Below are 22,422 nucleotides of genomic sequence, written 5' to 3'. Positions count from 1 at the left end.
GGGGAGGGGAGGGGGCGCCGCCGCCGCCTCATTGTCTGCCCCGGGAGGCCCCCGGGGAGGCCCCGCCGAGGGGAGGGGGCTGCGGCGCCGGCCCTGCTCTTTGGGCGAAGGGCCCCCCAAAAGGCTCTTTCCGCCCCAAAAACGCCAAGGCGGCGGCGCGGGGCGGGCGGCCGCCCCTGGCTGGAGGCACCTGCGCCCGCCAGAGGACCGAAATGAGCCCTTTGCCTCGTTCCCAGGGGCTAAAATCCCCCAAACTCCCGGTTTTGGTGGGTTTCCCGGTGCGCTGCCCGTGCTCGGCCTCCCCCGGGCGTACGGGGGATCCACGCGCTTCCCGCCGCGCCGTTCCCGTCCTTTATATCGCTGCCCTGCACGCTTTGGGCTGGGGCAGGTCCCCCGCATCCCTCGCGGGGCTCCCCGCGTTATCCGGCCTGGATAAAAGGGGCTTTTCCCACTTGCCATGCGGGAAGGCTCCGCTGACCCCTCGTAGCCTCAGCAAAACGCCCGGGGTGCCCGAGAAACCCCTTTGCAGATGCACATAGGAAATTCCAGGTAGGAAATTCCAGGTGGGAATCATGTGCGTTAGGACAGCGAGTCCAAGGCGTGTTATCAGATGCAGCGTTGGAATTAAAGCTGGAACCGTGCAGCGTCGATTTGGATGGGGCTGTACACGGAGCTGGTCTGGTTTTCCGCTTGGAGGCTGCCGGAGGGAGCGGGACCTCTTGTTTTCCAGTATTTAATTCCAGGCTGCTCTGCTTGGGCTGTTGAAGTAAGGCTCTTTTCCCCCTGCCTGCTTTTCCGGAGAAAATTTGGCTCTCCCTCCTTCCTTTGCAGTGTCTGCAGCTCTTCCCTGCTCGGGTTTGGGAGGGCGAGGGAGCTCCTTTGGTCCTGGGCGCTCCGTGGCGCTGGATATCAGGTGTAAGTAGGAGAAATTACTCAGCCCGGTGGGTCCCTGGGTGCTTTTGACTTTTCCTGTGGCCTTTCCTCCCAAAGCAGCGGCGCGCGCGGCATGTCCCGCGTGTTTTCACAGAGCTGGGATGTTTGTGCGCGGGCCTCCCCGCTCGTACCTGCGCTTTGGGCTGACAGGCTGCTCCACCCAGGCGGCGTTTTCTCACACCGGAGCACCTTGCAAAGCCCCCGGTTGCTGCCTGCTCCCGTTCCCTTCCGCTTTGCGAGGACAGCGGGGCTGCCCTTGCCTGTGCTCAGTCTCAAAACTGCCCTTTTTTTCCCTTTTCCCCCTTTCGCTCTCATTATCTTCAATGCAAAGATGGACAGCAAGGCGAGCTCAGGAGCTCCCGGACCTTCCCAGCCCTCGACGATCGTATATTTGTTTATTTAGGAACGGGATGTTCCCGGGGGCGGCACCACGGCCCCTTGGAGCCCCTTCCCAGGATGGGGTTGCTCCAGGAGGCTCCGGGCACAGGGAAGTCGCCTTCCCCGCGCGTTTATTCCCAGGAGGGTTTATTGCAAACCGTTGCTATAGACTTTGCCCCCGCCACCTTTCGCGCCGGGGATGGAGCGCAGCTAAGCTTAGCGCGCTCGTCGGTGACGGAAATGCAGCGTCACGCGGCGGGACGCGCCGGCGAAGGAGGGGAGAGCGGAACGAGGCGCCGGGCAGCGAGGCTCGCGCCAAAGCCACGTAAAAGCTTTTCCAGAGGGCTCTGGCGCTCGCGGAATGAGCTTTTGCCGGGTAAGAGCTCCTTTGGGAGCTCGGCGGCGTCCCCGGGAGGTTTGAGCTGGGATCGCCGCTTCTTCCGGCTTAGCCAGGCTGGGCAGCTCCCGGGAGCTCCTGCTGCCCATTGATGTGGTTTGGAAATCAAAGCCTGGTTTTCTTTTTGCTCCAGCCTGCGTATGTCGGTGTGGAAGGGCAGAGGAGCGACGCATCCGTGTCAGTGTCGTGGTGACAAACACCACGTTGGTCAGCGTGTAGGAAAGGCCGTTTGTTCCTCCAGGGCTTTACTACATTTGTTTGCCACCAATATTCCCTTAGACCTTCCACTAATCCATATCTGAGCATGCTGTGATGTGTATTCCCATCCCAGCTTTATGGTAAGTTAAACAAAATATATATCTGCTGGCTAAGCAAGTTTCTGAGCGAGTTTCACCCTACTTGGTGTGTCTTGGCTGGCTGATTTTTGGCTTATGTGAAGCTCTGCATATGTCTTTAGGTGCGTTTTAAAGATGCATTTGCCACAAAATACTGAAAATACAAGGCAGCCATAGAAAATCTCTGAATATTGATGTTCTGCTCATCAAAGATGCCCGTAATGCTGAGGAAATCCTGACCCTTGCCTGCATGAATCTGTCTGGAGGTGGCACGTAGTTCAGCAGGTAAAAAGTGACTGAATAACCGGGGAAGTTCGGGATAAGAAATTGCTCTTAAGGGTAAAAATACTCCTCTTAAAGACCCTCCTCAGTCCAGGTGACTGTGGGAAGAAAGAGCAACCTCTGCCCAGCCCCGGTGAATACCGGCTCTTCCTGCATTTGTTCCCAGCCTGTTTTTCTTTTTGCCCGGTGACTCCAGAAGGTCCCGTCATCCGGGAGGCTCCCGTCATCAGGCTCCGGCCGCTCGCCCTGCTTTCTATACATCCATCCATAGAATAAGGCCACTAGTGATGAATTCAGGCCCCGTTTCTACATCCCATCCCTCTTCGCAAGCGCTGCGCTCGTTTTCCGTAAGTCTCCTTTTCCGTCTCCCTTTTTATCTCGTGATTAATATCTCCCTGCTTCTCTTCCAGCGCTGATGTGTTTCCAGCTAGCTGTCAAAAAACGAAAAGAAATAATAATAATAATAATAATAATAATAAAGCAACAACAACAGAGCTCTTGGTGCCATCAGGATACGCTTCTAAGCTTGAGCGAGGCCATGGCCTCGTTTCTGAAACCCGGCTCGGGGAAGCCAGAAGTCTCCAGCGCCACGATCCCGGCGCTGTCGCGGGTGCTCCTTGGCCTCGGCACCCCGGGTGTTTTTGCCCTTTTCCCGGGTGATTTGGGGCTGCGGGGCTCACGGGCTCCTGTGCGTGGGCTGCGCTGGCGGTGCCGGCGCGGGGAGGTGGGTCCCGAGCGCTGGGAAGCCGCCGGGGTTTGTCCCCGCTGCCGAGCGGGTCGCCGTTCCCGACACGCTCCCCACCTCTTTATTCTGACGCCGAGAGGATGAAAACGTCTTCTCTTTTGCTGAGTTTCTGCTTGTTCTGTTGGTGCATTCAGCAAAGGCAGCAGAAACGGGTCCCTGGGCAGCCCGGGGATGGAGGGTCTGGGTTGGGGGCAGCTCCCACCGCAGCCTTCGCTTTAGGGCTGAGCTCAGCTCGGCTGCAGGCACGTCCGGGCTGGGACTTGCTGGGCGGACGCTCTTGTGCGTTAGTGGGGGACAACATCCTTTGCTAGAGCTTGGCTTAAGTGCAAACACGTGTGTGCAGGTCAGGCCCTAGCAAAACCCAGCCTTGCCACAGCCTTTCTGCTGCGATTGACTTTCACGGAGCGCCTCTTTTTTCCAGGGAAAACTGTTCTGCTTTCCGTCTCCTCGGCTTTTGGAATGGCGACTCTGGTGCCTCTTGTTTTCCCCTCTTGTGCCCATCCCGTTGCTTTCGAGCCTAGTTCATAGGGGCAGGAATATCGCAGGGGTGTCAAGTTCCTCCAAACTCTGTGGGGAATGTGGAGAGACAGGAGGGATGGAGGTGGTGCCTTCCCTAAGGAAAACAGGCAGCCGGAGCTCTCCAGCATGGAGTCCTGGGAAGCTGTAGGAGGGAGGATGCAGGTTCGGATGGCGGGATGCCCATCGCCCCACGCAGGGGCTGCCTTGCAAGAAAAGGGCATTTTTATATTCCCAAGGGGCCCGTTGTGGCGGTGGCAGCAAACGGGCATCTGAGCCCGTCCCAAGCGTGGAGGGGACTCGCCCAACGTGTTCGGGGAGCCCTTGCTCAAGCCCGGCTTGTGTCGCAAGCCGTGCCCGTGTCCGCGGCGCTCGCGTGGCCCTGGCGCCACTCCCGTGTCGCTCCCGTCGGGCCCGTTCTCGCCGCACGATGAGCATTAAACGTCTCCCAAGCGGGCCTGGCTGCGGATTTGGTCCCGCTCGGTGAAACCTACTCGGCACCCGGGGAATTTTAGCAGCTTCTCCCTCCCTGAAAGGTGGAGAGCAAGGACATGGCGCCGTGCCCGTGCACTTGGCACAAGCAGGTGGCTTTGAGCTTGGCTGCCCGCGCCCAGCTCCCGCCTTCTTACACGGCCGCACGCAGAAGCAGGGGCTTTATCCGCGTTTATCTCGGGTATTTGCCGTCTTGCTCGTTTTGCAGCAGGCAGGAGGTCAGTTTTGGGCTCCAAATCTTGTCTGTTCTCACCCGGGCCGCCGCTGGGCTGCTTTTGGAAGCGTTCATCCTCGCACAGCTGCCGCTGCCCCGCGAGCAGCGTCTGCACCTTCCTCTTGGCAACCTCGTGATGCGGTTCGGATTCTCCAGGCCGTTTATTCACCAGTTTCTTTATGTTGTTTTCTGCCTCGCGTGTGTTTTTTTCCCTTCGTTCACTTTGGAGCTGAAATTTTCATCTTTTAATTGGCTCTTAGTTAACGGCCTGGTGGGAGCCGGCAGAGGGAGCGTGCGAGCCCAAGGTTCTTCCTCCCCAACCCACCAGCGTTGGGGGCAGCTTTGGCCGGTGGATTTGGGGAGTAAACCTGGACACGACCAACCCAGGAGGCTCTTGCATCCCGGGAAAACCCTGTGGAGATCTCCACAGAGCAGCTTTTTGCAGGAATATCCATGCATGGTCCTGGTGCTTCAGCTTCACCTTCCTCTCTACAGCTGGGGATATTTCATTAACCTTTAAGGCAAGCTCTGCTCTGGCAGAATGAATCTCAGTCCCTCCAGCAGCCGAACCCCAAAGGCAGATTGCTCCTGCGTTATCCTAAAACACTGCTCTATTCCCAAAGAACCGGGAAGCTCCACGGCAGCAGCGTGCCAAGCGTGTGCCGCTTGGCTTGGAGAGGACATCCCCAATAAATCGCCTCCTTTCCGGCACTGTGAGCCTTTGCAGCCAGGCGCATTAGGCAGGATGGGATTTCGCAGGTTAGTTTAGTAATAAACCTTGCTGCGTGGCTTCATTTTCCCACTGAAAGCTCAAACTAAAAGCGCTGAACACGGCGGGGAGGGAACCTGCCCGGCAAAGCCAGGCGGAGGCACCGGAGGGCTTCCTGCCAGCCCTGTAAAACCTTTTTATTGCAAAATATCAGTTAACATTCATGGATTATGGGACGTGTTGCGCTGCAGGGAGCGTCCTTGGGAAGCCGTGTCTAGACTTGGCCCGAGGGTCCTGGCAAAAGCCCTGGCTTAGGCAGCGAGCGGAGCCGGGAGAGGCGCCCAGGCCTGGGAGTTGCGGGTGGCACCTGCGGGACTTTTGTTTTTGAGGCTGCAGCAGGATCTTTTGGGGAGGAAAACCCCAATTTCCTGCCGCGAAGGAGGAGTGAGGGTGGCGGAACCGGCTTCAAAGGGCTGGCGGTGGCCCGTTGGGTGGGCATGGGAGGGCAGGCTGGTGCAGGTGCCCTCGAGGCCTCCCTCCTGCCCCCTCAGGCTCCTGCCAGGATGTGGCTCCTTTCCCAGGGCGGCTCCCCGGGATCTGCCGCTGGCGGAGATGGAAGGGCCCGAGAACAGCCCCTTGCCGGGACTCCAGAGCCACCCACATGGGTCTCCTCGCCCCAACCCCAAGCAGTTCACCCCAATTTATCCATGAAGTGAATTCCTTTCCCCTCCTTAATATACCTGGAGCTCAATACCGGCCTTTGCGGTCGCTATTTCTTCCCTTTCCCCATCCTGCTACTGAAGAAACGTTGCAAGGTTCCCCCAGCTCCCTGAGGTTGTTTTTCCTCCTGTCACAGCCCTCTCTGCTCCCTCCCTGTGCTCTTGCTCTGCCAAAGAAAGGTGTCCCCCTCTTCAGCAGAGGAAGCAGTGCTTTATTCACGGAATCCGCCGGAATTTATCCGCCGGGATGAGGCTTGGGGCTCCTGCAGAGCGACGGCACCTCGGAGGGACGGAGCAGCAGCCCTCGCAGCTGTGAGTCGGAGCGAAACGGGGCTCCCGGCTCCATCCTGGCGATTGCATTGGATTGCGTGGGATTTCTGATGAGCCCGCTGCCCAAATTCCTCATTCGCGGTGCTTTGTGTTGCTCGGATATTCACCGCCCGCGGGACAACCCAAAGCCGGGTCCAGCACCAAGGGAAAGCGCTTGCAAGGGCAGCTGTGTGAGAGAGGGTGTCTGGTTAAACTCGGCACCTCTCCGCAGGGCTTTTCCAAAGCCTTTTGTGCCCCCCGGGTGCCCATTGCATCCTCCCTGCACGCACCAGCTCCGCTTCTGATTACTTTATTGAAGTGCAGCTTCTGCCTTTTATCGTCAGCTTTCCAGGTGCTAAAGTCTGGAATTCCGTGGGTTCGGGCTGCATTTGGCCGGGCGGTGGGTGCTCTGCCGGCAACCCCGGCTTCCTGCTCCCAGCTTTTCCTTGGCACGGCCACGCGAAGCCGTTGGGATGCGGGCCGGCATCGGGAGCGCCGAGCAGCCGGAGCCGCGGGTTTAATCCTGGAAAGCGGCTGCTCCTTCCCGTCGCGCCACCCCGGCCGCTGCGCCGGGCCTCTGTTTTGGTGCATAAACCCTGCGTTTGGGGAATCTCGGAGAATTTCTGCCCTCGGAGACTTCCAAGAAGAGCTGAGCGGGATTTGAGGGGGGTGCGCCGGGAAACAGGGCCGAGGGCTGCGCTTCCCTTTGCAGACGGACCCGCTGCAGCCTGCGCCTCACGCCGGGCGCTGCCGCCGCCACAGCTGGGCAGTTTGCAGCACGTTGCTCCCACGGGGGCTTTTCCTCCCGCTTGGGACCCTCTGGAGCTCCAATTTCCCACCTTTCGCAGGGAGCCCATCCTGCATATTTTCTGCCCTTTTTCTGTGGCAACCGAGTGCTCAGCGAAGCCAGAGGGGGATCCTGCAGGAGTGTGGGGGGATCTCCCTCCTGCCTCCTCTTTCCCGCTGCTTTGCTGGTGATCCCACGGGAAGGATGCCCACCCCGGTGGGCCGGGTCTCTGGTGGCGGTGGCTTCGAGGGCTTGCCAAATCCGAGGGCTTAACTCGGTGCCCGCCAGGGCAGAGCTTCCTGGGGGCCCGGGGCGTCCTGGAGCGCTCCCCGGTGCCCCGCGAGCCGTAACGCGCCCTGTGTGCCCCCGCAGGCGCGCACTGCGATGCCATGGCCAGCTCCTCGGACAGCGAGGATGACGCGTTCATGGCCGTGGACCCCGAGGAGGCCGCGGCCGAAGGGACCATGGAGCAGGACGAGGAGCCTGCCGCCGAGCTGGAGCTGCCGCGGAGCGCGCACCGCAGGTCCATGCTGGAGCTCCCGGAGGAGGTGCTGGAATACATCCTGTCCTTCCTCTCGCCCTACCAGGAGCACAAGACCGCAGCCCTCGTCTGCAAGCAGTGGTATCGACTCATCAAAGGTACCGGCGGGGGAACGTGTCCTCTGTTCTTATTTGTGGGAACAGCAATTCCAGCCTCTCTCTGCTTTGTCTTAGACCCACCTTGTTGCATAGTTGTTTTTTTTCCCGCCTTTAACTCAGAAATGTAACTTCCACAAAATTAATGCCGGGGAAGAAATAGCCGCCAGGGTCAGGGCATTGCAGGAAGCAGTGCAGGGAATGCATGGAGCCCTTGGCTCAGGGAGAGTGTTCCAAGTTAGGCTGGATGCGCTCACTGGAAATTTCCAGGAGTGAGAACCCCAAGCCCTTGGTGGTGCATCCGCCCGCTGGGGATGTGCCTTGAACACTCCCCACGCGCTGATAGCGTGCAGTGCTCCTAACCCTGGGGCTCCTCTCCGCACGGGAGCGCCCATTCCCGCTGCCCCACATCTCATGTGAGGAAATCTGCCCTGTTTCGAGCTCCCTCTGGATTAGGCCCCCGCAGCCTTCACTCTGGGCTGGCACAGGAGCTGCTGCAGCTCCTGCTGAAGACACCTGGCAGCGCCTGAGCTGCACCTGCAGTGCTGGAGATCTGACAGTCTCTCCTGAAGGAGCAGCCCTCGGATACGGATGCTTCCGGTTGTCTCAGTGCAGCAGCAATTCCGAAGCCTTGTGGGGAGATTGTAGTGCTAGAGACGCGCGATACAGCAAGGGGTTTTCCTGTGAACTTGTCCAAACGTTACCTGCCGCTCTGCTCGTGACACCTTCTGAGAAGTCTGCCTGAGTTTTGGTTCATTTGACCAAAAAGGGGACACCACTGGGGACACCAGCCTTCTTACAGGCAGCTGCATCCATAGGAAATCTGTCCTGCCACGCTAGCATAACTGGTTTCTTCTAAAATAATAAATGAAATGGAGGTCAAGTGAGAGATGCCTGTGTTCCTGCCCCTCGACGTTGTCCGGAGCGCAGGGCCGGGACGAGCCGCAGCGGGTACTGCTGGTGGCCCTGTCCTTTTTATTCCTGCGGTGGCTCCAGGAAGAAAAGTGTCACTTCCAACCTATGCCCTGCGAACGGGGAGGTCGCTGCGGGTAAAGGCTCCGTTTGTTTTTTGCCGCTTCATTTTTCCTGTTTGTCAGGATGCAGCTGCTTGGAAACCCGCTGCCTGAGACGCGTTTCAAGGCTCTTCGGGACCAGCTGCTTGGGGGATCCTGGGCTTCGTTTGCAATGCCTGCAAGGCCGGATTTCTTGGGGAAAAAGCCTCGGGAAAGTTGTGGGGAAGATATCTCGCCGGTCAGGGTGGCCCGGGGTGCCATGGGGAGCTGCGGAGCGAGCCAGAGACCCCGCAGAGGCCGCAGGACAGGGGCACAAGGGCAGACCCTTCCCGCTGTGCCCATGCCCTGTGACACCTTGTCTTCCTGCAGGTGTGGCCCACCAGTGCTACCACGGCTTCATCAAAGCGGTGCACGAAGGAAACATCCAGTGGGAGAGTCGCACTTACCCCTATCCCGGCACCCCCATCACACAACGCTTCTCGCACAGTAAGTAGTTAACTTGGGGGGCAAAAAAAACCCCTTCTCTCACCCCCGTTTGCAACGGGGAGCTCTGGTGGGTTGTCCCCGGGATGCAGCCGCGTGCGTGCGGCAACACACGGCTCTGTCAACACCAGCACTCGGCACAGAAATAGGGATCCGGCAGCTCTTCGTCACTGCTGACTTTTGCTCCGTGGTTATTAAGAGGAAATGTTAACGTGAGGTGGGTTTTTTAACCCTTGGTGTCTGCGTTGTCCCCTTCAACAAAGACTCACTTGATGGTCACTTGAATCCGGTGGCTCTTAGGGCAAGTAAGGCCACGCATCCATGGAGTTTCCTCTGCAAAAAGGTAAGTACGTGTGCTGATTTCAAGAGCAAGCAGCCATCAAGCTCTCATACTGCCCAGGAATAAGTGATGGAGCAGCCCATGTGCAGAACGTGCCGGGACAGATCTAGGGAGGTGCTGCAGGGGATTAGGCTGAAGTTGGCGCCTTCTGCAAAGATTCCTTTGTCCTGCTTAAGGAAAAGATGCAATTAATAAAGGAAGGCACCGTGGTCGTAGCTCGCTTTGAACTGGTGCTGCTCATCAAGCGCCCGCTGCAGGTCAGCGTGGACTTGCCTGTGTTTTCCTCTAGTTGCAGGTGGGATTGGCCATCCTGATGGGGCTGCATTTTAGGGGGCTCTCGGAAGTGCCACTTCCACCCTAGCATATTAGAGGGGGCTTTTTGTCAACCCAGGCGGCTCGGGAACCAGAATGACTCGACGTAGGTTCCCTAAACTCAGCGTAGGCTCCTGCGCAGGAGGCTGCTTGGGGTAACTGCTTGGCCAGCTTCACTTCTCCCGTAGGTAGGATCCGTTTTCCGATTCACAGAGTCGTGCACATTTGGGGGTGGAATTGCAGTATTGGGGCCTTCTCGCCCGGACACGCAGCGGGACCGTCCAGCCTCACCCCCATAGGTGCAGTTACTTCCTTCAAGGTGCTTTGATGTTTCCAAAGCCGGTTCCCTTTGGTTTCCATCGAGGGCAGGGGGGCTGCGTTCCGCCTTCCCTTCCTGCGGCGCCGCCTCCGCTCTCTCCTTTCGCCCTGTCCTGCTCTGCATCCATCTCCGCCGCCCCATGCGTTACCACTGCGCAGCTCAGAGGGGCAAACAGAAAGATGCTCAAAATACCTTCAAAATACCGTCTTTGCCATCAGGATTTCAGCGCCTGCAGAGGTGCAAAGGTTAGGAATAAATATTTATTCTTTTCTCTGCCTGTTGCAACAAGGGCACCATCTCTGGCACCCTGAAACGCCCTGATGCTTCTTCCCTCGCAGCGTCCTGCTCCGAGTTATTCTCCCCATTTGAAACGATGAATGGGCTGGGCTGCAAAAGCAGCAGGGCCAGGAGTTTGGCCAGGAGCAGAGGGCTCTCAGCCTGCTGCGTTCGGTAGCGCTTGGATTCCTAGGGGAGCTGTGACCCACGGAGGAGCCGTGGTCCCGTAGGAGCCGTCCACAGAGAAGGCACAAAGCCCCGTTGGCAGCGCCCCGCATCGCGGCCGCGCGGGCAGGACGTGCCAGGCACAGCTTGGGGTGCAGCGGGACCTTGGGGCCTCTTCTTTTGGAGACGAGAATGTAAAATTACTCCACTTCCTAGGGGGTCTAATTCCTAGGGATCCGCGCACGCCTTGGGCAGGCCTAGGGATGCATCTCACCCCTTTACCTCTTCCAGAGGAAAAACTTGCAAAATTTGGGGCACTTGAGTGTTTTCCCCTCTTGGAATATGTTGCCCGTCAGTGTGGGGCACCTAGCCCTGCTCCTTGCAAGCCCTAGCCGATATCCCAACACCTTTGAGCTTTCCCAGAGCCTAAAACCCTGTGGATTTCATATCGCGTGGAGTGGATCTGAGGAGCGCTTCCCTTAATTCCTCCCGCACCGTAGAGGCATCACTTGTGTTTCTGGGGTTAACGGGAGTTTTCTTTTTATGGCTTTCCGAGCACTCATCTTGAATTGGGTTTTGCCAAGCGAAACATCAGTGGCCAACGCGCTGCCTCTGTGTTTGAGGTCCGTTTCCGTGCACGCTGCCTAATTCCTGGCTCTTTTTGAGGGCTGTTCAAGATGTGTTTGCTCCCCGTCCACCTTTTCCCTTCCTTACCCCTTCCCTGAGAAGCAGAGGGGATCCCATGGAAGTTTCTTAGGATGAGACAAAATGAGTCAGCTTTGGGAAAGGGGATGAGTTACTGGCTGGAGGTCCCCGGTGCATCCACATACCAAAACGTTGCAGCCCCGCAGAGCAGCTTAGAAAGGTAAGTGTGCTGAACATGTTAATCACAGCTGATCTAATTAACTGCAAGCATCTAAGGCAGCTTTCCTTGCACTTTCCGGAGCGGCTCAGCTCGGGGAAGCAATCGCCTTAAAAGGCTCTTGCAGCAGCTGGGCAGGGGTCAAGGGAGCTCGCAGGCGCCGGAGTCGCTTGCAGCCTGGTTTTGGTTTCTCCTCCTCCAAACCCGGGCTGCAAGACCAGAAACGTTAGGCCCCGAGAAGGGGAGCGACTCGTCTGCAGCTCCTGCCTCTTTCTCTTTCCAGGTGCGTGCTACTACGACGCCAATCAGTCCATGTACGTGTTTGGTGGCTGCACGCAGAGCAGTTGCAACGCAGCCTTCAACGATCTCTGGAGGCTTGACCTAAATAGCAAGGAGTGGATCCGGCCGCTGGCGTCAGGTGAGAAGGGGTGGCCGCCCAGCAATCCACAGCCCTCTTCCCGACTCCTTTCCATTCCGCCGACGCCTTTATCCACATTTCACCCCCGAGGCTCATGCTGTATTTCCCCCCTCGTGGAAATAGGTTCCAGGTTGCTTGCCTGGAAACCTGGAACAGGTTCCAGGTTGTATGTCCCAAACGTAGCCTGCCTGTGCGTCCTTGCGCCTGCAGCGCTGCGCTGCGGAGCCACTTGGGTCCCTGCTGCTTTTCCTCCTTGCACAGAGAAGCCGCCGGGCTCCTTCCTCCTCCTCCTCCTCGAGGAGCCCACGTGCTGCCTGCAGCCACTGGGGCCACCTAGCAACACAGGTACGTTCCCGCGGGACTGTGGAAAATGCCACGGATTGTTTCCCACACCAGCTTTGAACTTGAAATGTCACCACAAAGCGCTTCATTTTCCCCATATATCTCTGTGTTTGACTGGAATAATTAGGATAAAAGTATAAGAATTGGAAGGAGAGACGCTCTTTGTGGATAAAACGTGAGACAGAAGTACCAGTTTCAGCAAAACTTGGCACTTAATGAGGAAAGGGAGGAGGAGGAGAGCAGCTCGGCAGCGACTGGACTCTCCCCGTTGAGTCGTCCTGTGTGTCCTGGACTGTGCAGTTACCGCCTGAAGCTCCATTTTCCCCACCAGATCCTTCCTTCAGGTCCTCCAAACGGAGCTGCTGCTGCCCCATGGGCTGTGTCTTGGGGTTGCCGTGTGGGTGACGATGCTGGCTGGATGAAGGGCTTCATGCTTCCGTGTAATCCGTTTTTTTGTCGGGATAGGAGGTCACTTGTGGCCTCTTAAGCACTAAAATTAAGCGACCTGCATTGGGTCAAGGCAGAGCGTATAACGACTTGGCTGGAAACCAAGAGAGAGGGCTAAGCTAGACCTAGCGCAGGGCAGGTATGTAGCAAATAACTTATTTTTCCCTCCTTCCCCACTCCAACTCCTCTCTGCCTCCGGTCAGAGGTGGAGAAGAGGCCACGAGGAGCATGAAGAGGCTGGCGGGCTCTGCCGAGCTCTGCGCTGCCCCGGGCTCCTGCTCCTGCGGAGAGCAAGTTCCGTGGCATTCCCGGGCCCGCGCCGCCCGCCCGTCGCCGCCGTCACCCCTCGGTATTTTCTAAAGCAGAATTCCCACTGCCTTGCTAACAAGCAGCACTGTTTGTTTTTTTTTTCCTATTATTATTATTTTTAAAAAGAGAGTCCTGTGGGAATATGTGTCAGGGTTGAGTCCCATGGGAAGAGCCCCCGAGGAAATATTTCGGCGCGCTGTCATGAGCGAGATCAGATCGCAGCTGAAACGTGGGGCGGCCTCGCCGAACAGAGCGCTCTTGTTGAGCCCTCCCAGAGAGGATGAGTCAGCCGGGCTGGTGCCCGTGGTGCTTTCTTGGCCCATAGCTGCTTTTTTAGGGGTGCCCTAAGCAAAGTGTTGGCACCCGCTGCCTGGGAGAGAAGAGTGCCCGCAGGGGACACAAGCTGTGAAACTTGGAGGGAGATGAAGCAGTGGGTGCCACAGGGGAGCCCTCGCTTGGGCAACGTGGCTCATCCTAGTGATCCCATGGGTGGGTCTTTCTCCAGGAGAAGACAATGGCTTCTCCTCTCAAGCAGTCGTGCTGGAGAGGTCCAACCACGCTGCCTTCTGCCCGCGTTTCAGCACGGCTGTCCAGGCAGGGCTGGTGTCCTCCAGGAGCACTGGGATTCACAGCTGGCTTTCGGTCGTCGCTTCAGGCTGAGCTTTCAGCTGCTGCCCCGCGGAGCCCCCAGCTCAGACCTAGGGCTCTTCCTCGTGGGCAGTGACCGCCTCAAGGAATTGGCTTTTTCTGGAGTTCACCTTCTCCACCACCCGTAGTTGCTGCTGGAGTGGAAAACACCCAGGTAGGGCTACCTAAAGGAAATGCAAGCGACCCAGCTAGATGCCTTGGAGCCTGCCCAGCCGGGGCTCAGAAAAGAAGGAGCTTCATCCCATTCCCATTGGGAAGCTTTGTAGGCTGTTCAGCAGAAAGCTCCTTTTTTTCCCCCTTTTTTCTTTTTTTTTTTTTTTTCTCCATAACTGCATCTTCCTTTTGCTTTTCTTCCTCGGAGGCACTGAGGCAACGTCAGAGTTGGGTGATTCATCTCCCGGCTGAGCTGTTGCACTGAAGGAGTAAATATTTCCCCTTCAAAGAAATAGTTGGGTTGGGCTCCTCTCGTCTTGGAGGCGGAGGAGGGAGAGGATGGCTTCACAACCCCCTAATTTCTGAGGTTTCAAGGTTCCTGCAAGGCTGAGCTGCGACGGCGCCGGCACTGGCCGGGTTCTGCTCGCGTCGGGGATCCCTCCTCATGCTGCTGCTTGAGGCCAGGGCCCAGCTGAGGGGTCCTGCCCGGCTGCTCCGGAGGAGGAGGTCGTTGCTCCGAGCCCGGCTCTCCAGCGATCCCGAAGGGCCGGAGAAGGAGGCGCCGGGATGTTAACCTGGGCTCTTGGCCCCCCAGCCTGCATGCGCCAACAAGACTCTGGTAGAGGCTCGGAGGTGTTTTGGGCTGGCGTTGTACAGGGTGCTCCAGGGTGCTGCTCTTGCACCCTGGCAAGGACAGGGTCGCTTTTGGTGTCCGTAATGCTCCATTGCTCCCAAAAAAGGGGCTTTTGTGCGGCGGGAAGGGTCAGGAAGGAAACAAAGCCCAGCCCAGCAGTGACGCAGGGGCCCCGGTGCAGCGAGTGGAGGGAGGGACTTGCAGGTTGGGGTTGTCCCCTGTCCTGGTGGCTGCCGACCGCCGGGCTTGGCCCCCAGTGCAGACCTCCGACCCTGGGGCTCGGGAAGACGCGTCCCATCTCCTCGCGGGTCTGAGGTGCTCGTGATGGGTCTCCTTCCTTCTGTGTGCTTTGAAAATGGTGAGGGGGTCTTGGAAGAGGGTGCCTCGGCCATGGGCACTGAGCCAGCGCCTTGGGCGCCTCCGTCTGATCCGCGTTTCGTATTCCCGTTGCCCAGAGGGCAGCGGGAGAGGCAGGGGAGGGAGCTTAGCCCCAGGCAAGCGCCTGCTTGGCCACTGAGGGCCCCGAAGCAGCTGTGCTGCCGGGGCGTGCTGGGTGAAAGGCTTTTTGGGAACTGGGAATTTGGGAATTAATCTTTCCCTGGCCGTCTTTATTCTACGGCGAAGGGTCTGTGTGTGGAGCAGAGAAACCCTCGGGGTCTTCATCCCACTCAGCCTTGCTCCTCCCTGGCCCTGCGCCATCCCTTCCTTGACCGACGCCATCCCCACGGATACATCAGAAGGCCGGGAGGCTCCGTGCAGGCAATCCTGGCACCCCGGGGCGGGAGCTCCCTTCTCCCGCTCCGATGCCAGAGGCTTTGGGGCGCCCTGGTCGCTGTGAGAGGAGCTGCCGGGCACCAGGAGCGGCTGCGGCGGCGGCTCAGCCGCTGCGCAGTCACGGATCCTCCCGTGTTTTATGGCCCTAGCCAGAAACGAATGCAGGGAGGAAGGGACCAAGTTCCTCTCAGTGGTGACCAGTGACAGGACAAGGGTCAAGGGGTACAAGTTGAACCCCAGGCAGTTCCATGTGCATGTGAGGAGGAACTTCGTGACTGTGAGGGTGCCCGAGCCCTGGCACAGGCTGCCCAGGGAGGCTCCTTCTCCAGAGGTCTTCCAAATCCACCTGGATGCGACCGAGTGCCCCGTGCTCTGGGAGTCCCTGCTGGAGCAGGAGGTGGGACTGGATGATCTCCAGAGGTCCCTTCCAACCTCAACCGTTCTGGGATTCAGATGGAGCCGAGAGGCTGAGCTGCAGGTCTCAGGTGGGACAGTGCCAGGATGCCATGGTGAGACCTCTTGCACTTTCCAGAGCTGAAAGGAGCTCCAAGCCGGAGCACGGAAGCTCCCCAATGCGGAATTGCAGCCTGTCCCTGCTTGTGTGTTGTGTCCTGTGCCGATTCCCAAAACGGGGAACAGCACCCGCTGCCAGACCCGTCACCCAAACGCCCCGGCTTCACCCTGTGTTGCAGTCCCAGGGCACAGGGACCCGTTTCGTGTTCCAAGGGACAGATCCGAGGCCCTTCCTTGCCTGGGAACCCCAGTGCCTTGACGCCTGGCACGGAGTCGTGTCTTTAATTACAGCTACAGCCGCTGCCTTCGGGTGTGCAGCGCTTCCAAGCACAACAGGTTACTGGAGCAGGTGGAGATTCCTCCAAGGGAGCCCCGTGTCCTTCTGGATGAAAAGCAGGATGGATGAGGTCGAAACATAGAGGGGAATGCTGCTGTAGCCCCGAACACGGCCTGGAAGGGTAGAATTCCAGACGGACCTTGGCATTTAAGGTGTATTTCCACCTCTGCCAAGCTACAACTCGCCAGGTTGTCATTGAAAATCCACCTTGACTCTTCCGCCGATGGAACCGCGACGCCTGGAGCGACTTGATCCCATTGGAATCCCTGAGTTAAGTGTCCCTAAACCTCAGGATGTCGATGTGGCAGCCAAGCTTCCTTGGAATTGCTTCTCCTTGAATATATGGAGTTTTTTCCCACTCTGGACCTCCCAGGTTGACAAGCAGATTAGGACACAGCGGCCAAGTCGAGAGCCGAGATCTCCAACCCGGTGCCCTTGGGTCGGGCTGGACGTGAAGAGGGAGCCGCCGAGGGAGGAAGTTTTCCTTGAAATTAAGCTGGAAATAAAAGAACAAGAGCCCCTTTGGGAGAGGACGGAGCCGTTCGAGCGGCGCGTGTGGAAATTCAGCCAAGGGAGCACCCTGCAGAGCCCCTTCCACCGCTTTGTGCTGCAGAGGGAGGTGCAGCAGGGAGCGTGCCCGGCTTTCCCGGGAATGCAGAGCCCTTCCATATGGGAGTTACCTCCATTCATGCCTTCCTAGGGAGCACGGAGCGGGGGGAAAAGCGAGGTGTGGGTTTGACACGGGTCTGCTTTTCCACGTGGGGAACACTGCGGAGGGGGACACTGCGGAGGAGAGGCCGAGCTGGGGCGCCCGGATCCGGAGGCAGGAGCGGATCCGGGCACCGGGCACCCAGCGTTCACTCCATATCCAGGCTCTTAACCCACTGCCTCGGAGGCAAACGCTGATGAGAAGGGGCACCACTGAAAAGCCTCGTGACACCCATCCCTAGTGGAAACGCTGCTCCTTTGGGCGCGGAGCGCTCGTTTTGGGCAGCTTCCCGCGCGCTCAGGCTCCTTTTTCCTGCGCTTGGAGCCCTCTCTTATTTTTTATTTATTTTTTAATCTCCTCAGGAATCGTTGCCAGCAAAACAGAGCCCTCCAAAGACATTATCGGCATGAAAAAGGCATGAAAAATAGCTCGTTGCTTTGCCCTTGTTAGATTCAGATAAGGAGAGCTCGGCTCCCCGGGCGCTGATCCCTCCGGAGATTAACGGCAGGAATTTTTCCCACTGTTGCCTCCATCTCCGAGACGGGCGCGGGGAATTTTTAGCTTCTCCGGTCCACCGTCCCGGCGCACGGAGGTCGCCCCGAGCAGGGAAAGGGCCGTTGGGTGCGTGTGGTTCTCCCGAGCCCGGAGCGACGCAGCCTCCCTTTAAACCCACCCCCGGGGTCGTCTGCCAAAATAGGTTCCTGGAGGCTGGGAATCCTTATACAACAAGTGAGGAGCCGTGTTTGGGAGCGGCGCCGGACACCCCGGCGCTCCCCGGGAGCTTGGAAGTGCCCCAGTGTTTCGGTGTGGGGGAGAGTTAGGCTGAGTGGGGCAAAACCTTGAGCCTGTGAAAAGGAAGTGTCTGCCCTCAGATACTCCTTAGACAACCTCCAAAATTCCACGCTGGGATTTCTCAATCCGGGAGAGGATTTTACTTCTTGGAGAGCGCCCGTTCCTCTCGGTCAGCTCACTTAAACCAAGGTCCTGAAAAGCCTTTGAGAGGTGGAGAGCAACGAAGGGAAAGAAAACACATGGAAAATCTTCCTTTTTTCTTCTTTATTTTTTCAGGAAAAGATAAAATTCAGGTGTTTGCTCAGCCATGCTTAGCTCTAGTGTTCAGAGCCGCCAGGGCTCCAACAGCCCGTGCATGACGCCGGGAAGCAGCGCAGAGCATTTCCTAAATGCATTCCCTCTGGAGCGATTCCTTCCCGCTGCTGGGTTTCCCTTGGCTGCAGGGAACGCGCTGGGACTTTGGGAGAAGGTCCACGTCGCTCCAAGCAGCCTGGGGGAGCCACCTATCGGCAGGAGATGTTCGGGAAGCGGCCGGACACGGCGGCTCTGCCGCTTGGAGCCGACGCCGCAACGATCCCGTCCGCACCGCGGGAGGACTCAGGATTCCTGCCTCGCGCTTCCTAACCTGCCTTTACATCTTGCACTAAAACGTAGGCTCTGAAACCCCTCCTTGGACCTGGGCTTTGACCCGTTCCCGTTCCCCCGGCTCCCTACGAGCATCTCTGCTGCAGGGCACCAGCCCTGGATCCCTGCGGGGATCTCTGCTCCTGGATCTCTGCTGCAGGGCACCAGCCCTGGATCCCTACGGGGATCTCTGCTCCTGGATCTCTGCTGCAGGGCACCAGCCCTGGATCCCTACGGGGATCTCTGCTCCTGGATCTCTGCTGCAGGGCACCAGCCCTGGATCCCTACGGGGATCTCTGCTCCTGGATCTCTGCTGCAGGGCACCAGCCCTGGATCCCTACGGGGATCTCTGCTCCTGGATCTCTGCTGCAGGGCACCAGCCCGGATCCCTACGGGGATCTCTGCTCCTGGATCTCTGCTGCAGGGCACCAGCCCTGCTTCCCTCTTTGGAGCCGCATTGGAGGTGCTCATTCTCCCATTCACAGCCTGATGTGTCCCCTCTGACCTAAGAGGTGGATAAAGTCATCGCGGGCCGCTCCGCACGCACCGAGGGAGCTTCCCAAGGGCAGCGCTCGGCTCTCCCTGGAAGAGAGGAGCCTGCGGAAGCCCCGGAGACGCCGCGTCCCTCTGGGGAGCGGAGGGAAGGAGCGTTGCTCCGAAAAGCAGTTCGCTTCTGGCGCTGAGATGGCCCGTGAGCCGAGCGAGTGGAGCGTTGCCTTTGCTGTCACCTGTGCAACAGTCAGTAATGGGCAAAACTCGGGGGAAAACAGGGCTGTCCCCTGCCTCGGGCTGTCCCAAACCGCCCGGGAGCCCCGGGGGGCCGTGTCCGAGGCAGGGCTGACCCTGGTGGCATGGTTGCTGTTCTCGCTGTCCTGGTGGCTGCTTTTGCCCTGCAGCGAACCAGGAAGATCTGGCTCGACGGGGACTAGCCCAGCGTGACCCTCTCCTGGTGTTTGAACCTGCCAGGAGCCCCCGTCTCCAATCCCGGAGGTAGCAGAGCACGTAAATAGCCTCAGGGCGGTTTCCTGAGGGATTTTAGTCCCTGTCCCTCCCTGTGGCCACGTGCCGGGAGCAGCATCGAGGTGTGTCGGGTGCCTAGAGCGGGGCAGGAGCTGGGTGGCAACCTGGGCTCCCCGAGAGCACCAAACGTAGGAGAGAGGCGTCAATCCCTTCCAAATGAGCATCGCTTTCCGTGGAGCCGGCCCGGGAAGCGTCTCCGGGAGGCGAAATCCCTCGGGATTCAGCACTCGCTGCTTCCCCGGTAGGCCATAGCCGGCACTCGGAGGGTAATTCCTGCTCTCATCTCACGCCAAAGCAGGAATTTCAAGGGGGATGTTGGAAAGCTGGCCATTTCCTGCCGGTGACGGACAGACGTTTTGCCATACGTGGAACGTGCCTTCGGGCTGCTGCTAATTGCAGCGACGCTAATTGGCAGGCGTTTGTCCTACCAGGCTCCCGACCCTGAATTCTGCCCTCTCGGCGAGGGGCAGCTCGGTGCCCGCGGCCTCATCTTGCTGCTCTCTCTGTCCCTGCCCAGGTTCCTACCCGTCGCCCAAGGCCGGGGCCACCCTGGTCGTCTACAAGGACCTGCTCGTGCTTTTCGGCGGCTGGACGCGGCCCAGCCCCTACCCCCTGCACCAGCCCGAGAGGTTCTTCGACGAGATCCACACCTACTCGCCCTCCAAAAACTGGTGAGGATGCAAACGTCTGCAGTGCACGTTCTCACCCTCGTTCTCATCCAAGAGATGCCGTCGGGTGGCTCCTGGGACGTATTTCCTTGCTTTCCTAAGTGTCACCAACCCTGGCACGTCCAAGGATCTGTTTTTAAAGCAAATAAAAGCGGACGGCATCACGGGCGAGCCTGGGAGACCTGAGCGTGATGCCACCTGAGACCTCTTGGTTACTTCCTTATTCCGCTAAACCCACATGCAAAATATTCCAGGCTCCCCAAGTGTTTTCTGGAATATTTTCCAGTCTTGGATGGGTGTGTTTAAAATATGTAGTTCATGGGGCTTGCTTGAGGTCTTTGAGGAAAATAAGAGCGGAAACCTTTAACTGCAGGAGTTTTTGCTTTTGCTGATGCTCCAAATTCCACTCCAAGGGCAAAATGCTGAAGTTTTTGCCATTTTATGCCATTTTGGAAGGCTCTTTGCCACTGAAGCTCCTGGCCTAAGAATGTATCCAGCAGTGGCCGAGGAGATGCAGGAATTTCCGATTCCATTTTAACCTCCCCGTGCTCAGCGCAGCAGCGAATTCTGCTCCCCGCTCATTGAGCCAGTTTAATCAGCGCAAGGGGCAATTACCCAACGCGCTGCTGGGGCGGTGGCTTGCGGACGCTGCAATTAAGTGGAAATAGCTCGAGGCCCGCTTAATTGAAAGGGGCGAGATGTCCAGCTTGGCCTAGTGACCTCGTCATGCCTGAAAAATGCCAGGCGCACGGGTGTTCGGGATGAGTTCCGCTGTGATTTGTCCCTCTGCAGACCTTGCTCTGTGCTCCGTTCCTGAGGGCTGGCTGGGGGATTCGGGTTGGTCTCGGCCGTCCCGCTCCCTGCTTCCTTTCCCACTCGGTGCTCAGCGTTTGCTCCTCTCTTCCCGCAGGTGGAACTGCATCGTCACCACGCACGGCCCCCCGCCCATGGCGGGCCACTCCTCCTGCGTCATCCAGGACAAGATGATCGTCTTCGGGGGCTCGCTGGGCTCGCGGCAAATGTGAGCGCACGGGGAGCCCCCGCGGCGCCCCGTTTTGGGGGGGGTCTGGGGACAGCCCTGCCCGCTGCTGCTCCGCACCCTTGCAGCCCCACACGGGAACCGGGCAGCGGGCAGGGAAGCTGCCTCCGTGTGCCCGGCACGAGGGGCGGGCTCGTGCTCGCTGCAGGGCCTGGCTTATCGCCCCCGTCCCCGGGAGCTCCCTTGGGGCAGCAGCCTGAAGGGAGCACGTTTCTGGTGGGAAGGATCTGCCCTCCATCAGGGCTTCCTTGGGCACCGCAGGGCACGCGAGCGCCCGTGCCCGCAGCTCAGCGTCCCGTGTCTCGTCCCTGCAGGAGCAACGACGTCTGGGTGCTGGATCTCGAGCAGTGGGCCTGGTCCAAGCCCAACATCTCCGGGCCCAGCCCTCACCCGCGGGGCGGCCAGTCGCAGGTGAGGTTTGCAGCCAGCGCGCGCGGCGAAAGATAAACCAGAGATTAAACCTCCTCTGGCTGCTTCCCAGCTCCCAGGCAGCCCCCTGCGGCTCTCCTGAAAGCTGCTCTCCAATTCCCAAGTTGTCTTTGCCTGCCGGGCCCCTGTTTTCTAGCCGTTCATTTGGTGAGGTCGTGCTCTGAAACCCCCTTAACGCTCAGGTCGCTACTGTGCTGCGTCCTGCACGTGGCTGAGCCGTGTAACGAGCATTGCCAAAAACCCAAATTTGGGGCTTTGCCCCTGTTAGAGGGCAGTTGAGGTCCATGGTACTGCACCACATGTCGGTTCTGGCGGTGCCCTTAGTCACTCCTGTGACTAAGATGCAGGAATTTCCAATTTCCCCAGCTGGGAAAGGCGCGTGGGGAGCAGCTCGCGAGGGGCGTCCCGCGCTGCACAGGGACCCTGTGCAGCCTGTGAGCGGCGCGGAGCGACGGGGAGCGGTGCAAGCGCCGCGCTCGAACCCGGCTCTGCCCCCGGCGCAGCCAAACCGGCTCCGTGTCCCCGCTGCACCCTGCGTGCCGGGGCAGGCACAGTTGGCCCACGCCGGGGCCGCTCGTCCTGAAACGCTCCTCTTTGCCTCCCCTCCAGATTGTCATAGATGACGAAACCATTTTAATCCTCGGCGGCTGCGGAGGCCCCAACGCGGTGAGTACGGCAGGGCTCCGGGAAGAGGGCGGTCACCAGTGCCACCTGGGATGCGGCCTCCAGTGCCAGGGGCCCTTTCCTAGCCGCCCTTTCCCTAATCCGGGTGCCCGTGCTGGCTTTCCCAGCAAAGCTGTCGCTCGAGCTAGAGCTGCCTTTAATTAATAAAAAGCACCCCGGGCGCTATCTCGAGCAGCTCACCGGGGTTAATTGAGTCTCGGGAGAATTAGCGCCCATTTGCTAATGGGATGGAAGCTGTGGCTGAAGGGCCGTGGCGCGGCCTTGGTGAGCGCGGCGGGCGCCGAGCCGCCCTCGCGCTGCTCATGCGGCCGCCCTGCCTCGCCCCGCAGCTCTTCAAGGACGCCTGGTTGCTGCACATGCGGGCGAGCCCCTGGACGTGGCAGCCGCTCAAGGTGGAGAACGAGGAGCACGGCGCGCCGGAGCTCTGGTGCCATCCTGCGTGCAGGGTAAGAGCCGGGGCGCCCGCCTCGGGGCGCCGGCGCTGCTCGTGCCCGGCGCTGCGGGGCGTCTCCCGGGGCCGCCGCGCGGCTGCTGACGGCGCTGCCTCTTCCCGCAGGTGGGCCAGTGCGTGGTGGTGTTCAGCCAGGCGCCGAGCGGCCGCGCGCCGCTCAGCCCCAGCCTCAACTCGCGGCCGTCGCCCATCAGCGCCACGGCGCCCGC

General features: G+C 59.2%; 1 protein-coding gene across 1 annotated transcript in view; it reads left to right on the top strand.

Annotated features, from left to right (window-relative positions):
- The first annotated feature begins 7,190 nt into the window (after window positions 1–7,190).
- Window positions 7,191–22,422, top strand: part of FBXO42 (F-box protein 42) — a 16,084-nt gene continuing 852 nt past the window's right edge. Inside the window, exons 1-9 of the mRNA XM_026053564.1 lie at window positions 7,191–7,455; window positions 8,835–8,951; window positions 11,506–11,640; window positions 19,460–19,613; window positions 20,521–20,631; window positions 20,964–21,060; window positions 21,688–21,744; window positions 22,092–22,208; window positions 22,319–22,420. Of these exons, the coding sequence (XP_025909349.1) occupies window positions 7,206–7,455; window positions 8,835–8,951; window positions 11,506–11,640; window positions 19,460–19,613; window positions 20,521–20,631; window positions 20,964–21,060; window positions 21,688–21,744; window positions 22,092–22,208; window positions 22,319–22,420 (1,140 nt within the window). The 5' untranslated portion in view covers window positions 7,191–7,205. The remainder of the gene's footprint in view (window positions 7,456–8,834; window positions 8,952–11,505; window positions 11,641–19,459; window positions 19,614–20,520; window positions 20,632–20,963; window positions 21,061–21,687; window positions 21,745–22,091; window positions 22,209–22,318; window positions 22,421–22,422) is intronic.

Source organism: Nothoprocta perdicaria, unplaced genomic scaffold (assembly GCF_003342845.1).
Source record: "Nothoprocta perdicaria isolate Ctin4 unplaced genomic scaffold, notPer1 scaffold_117, whole genome shotgun sequence".
NCBI lineage: Eukaryota > Metazoa > Chordata > Aves > Tinamiformes > Tinamidae > Nothoprocta > Nothoprocta perdicaria.
The sequence above is the reverse complement of the archived record's forward strand: the minus strand, read 5'-3'. Positions and strand labels throughout refer to the sequence as shown.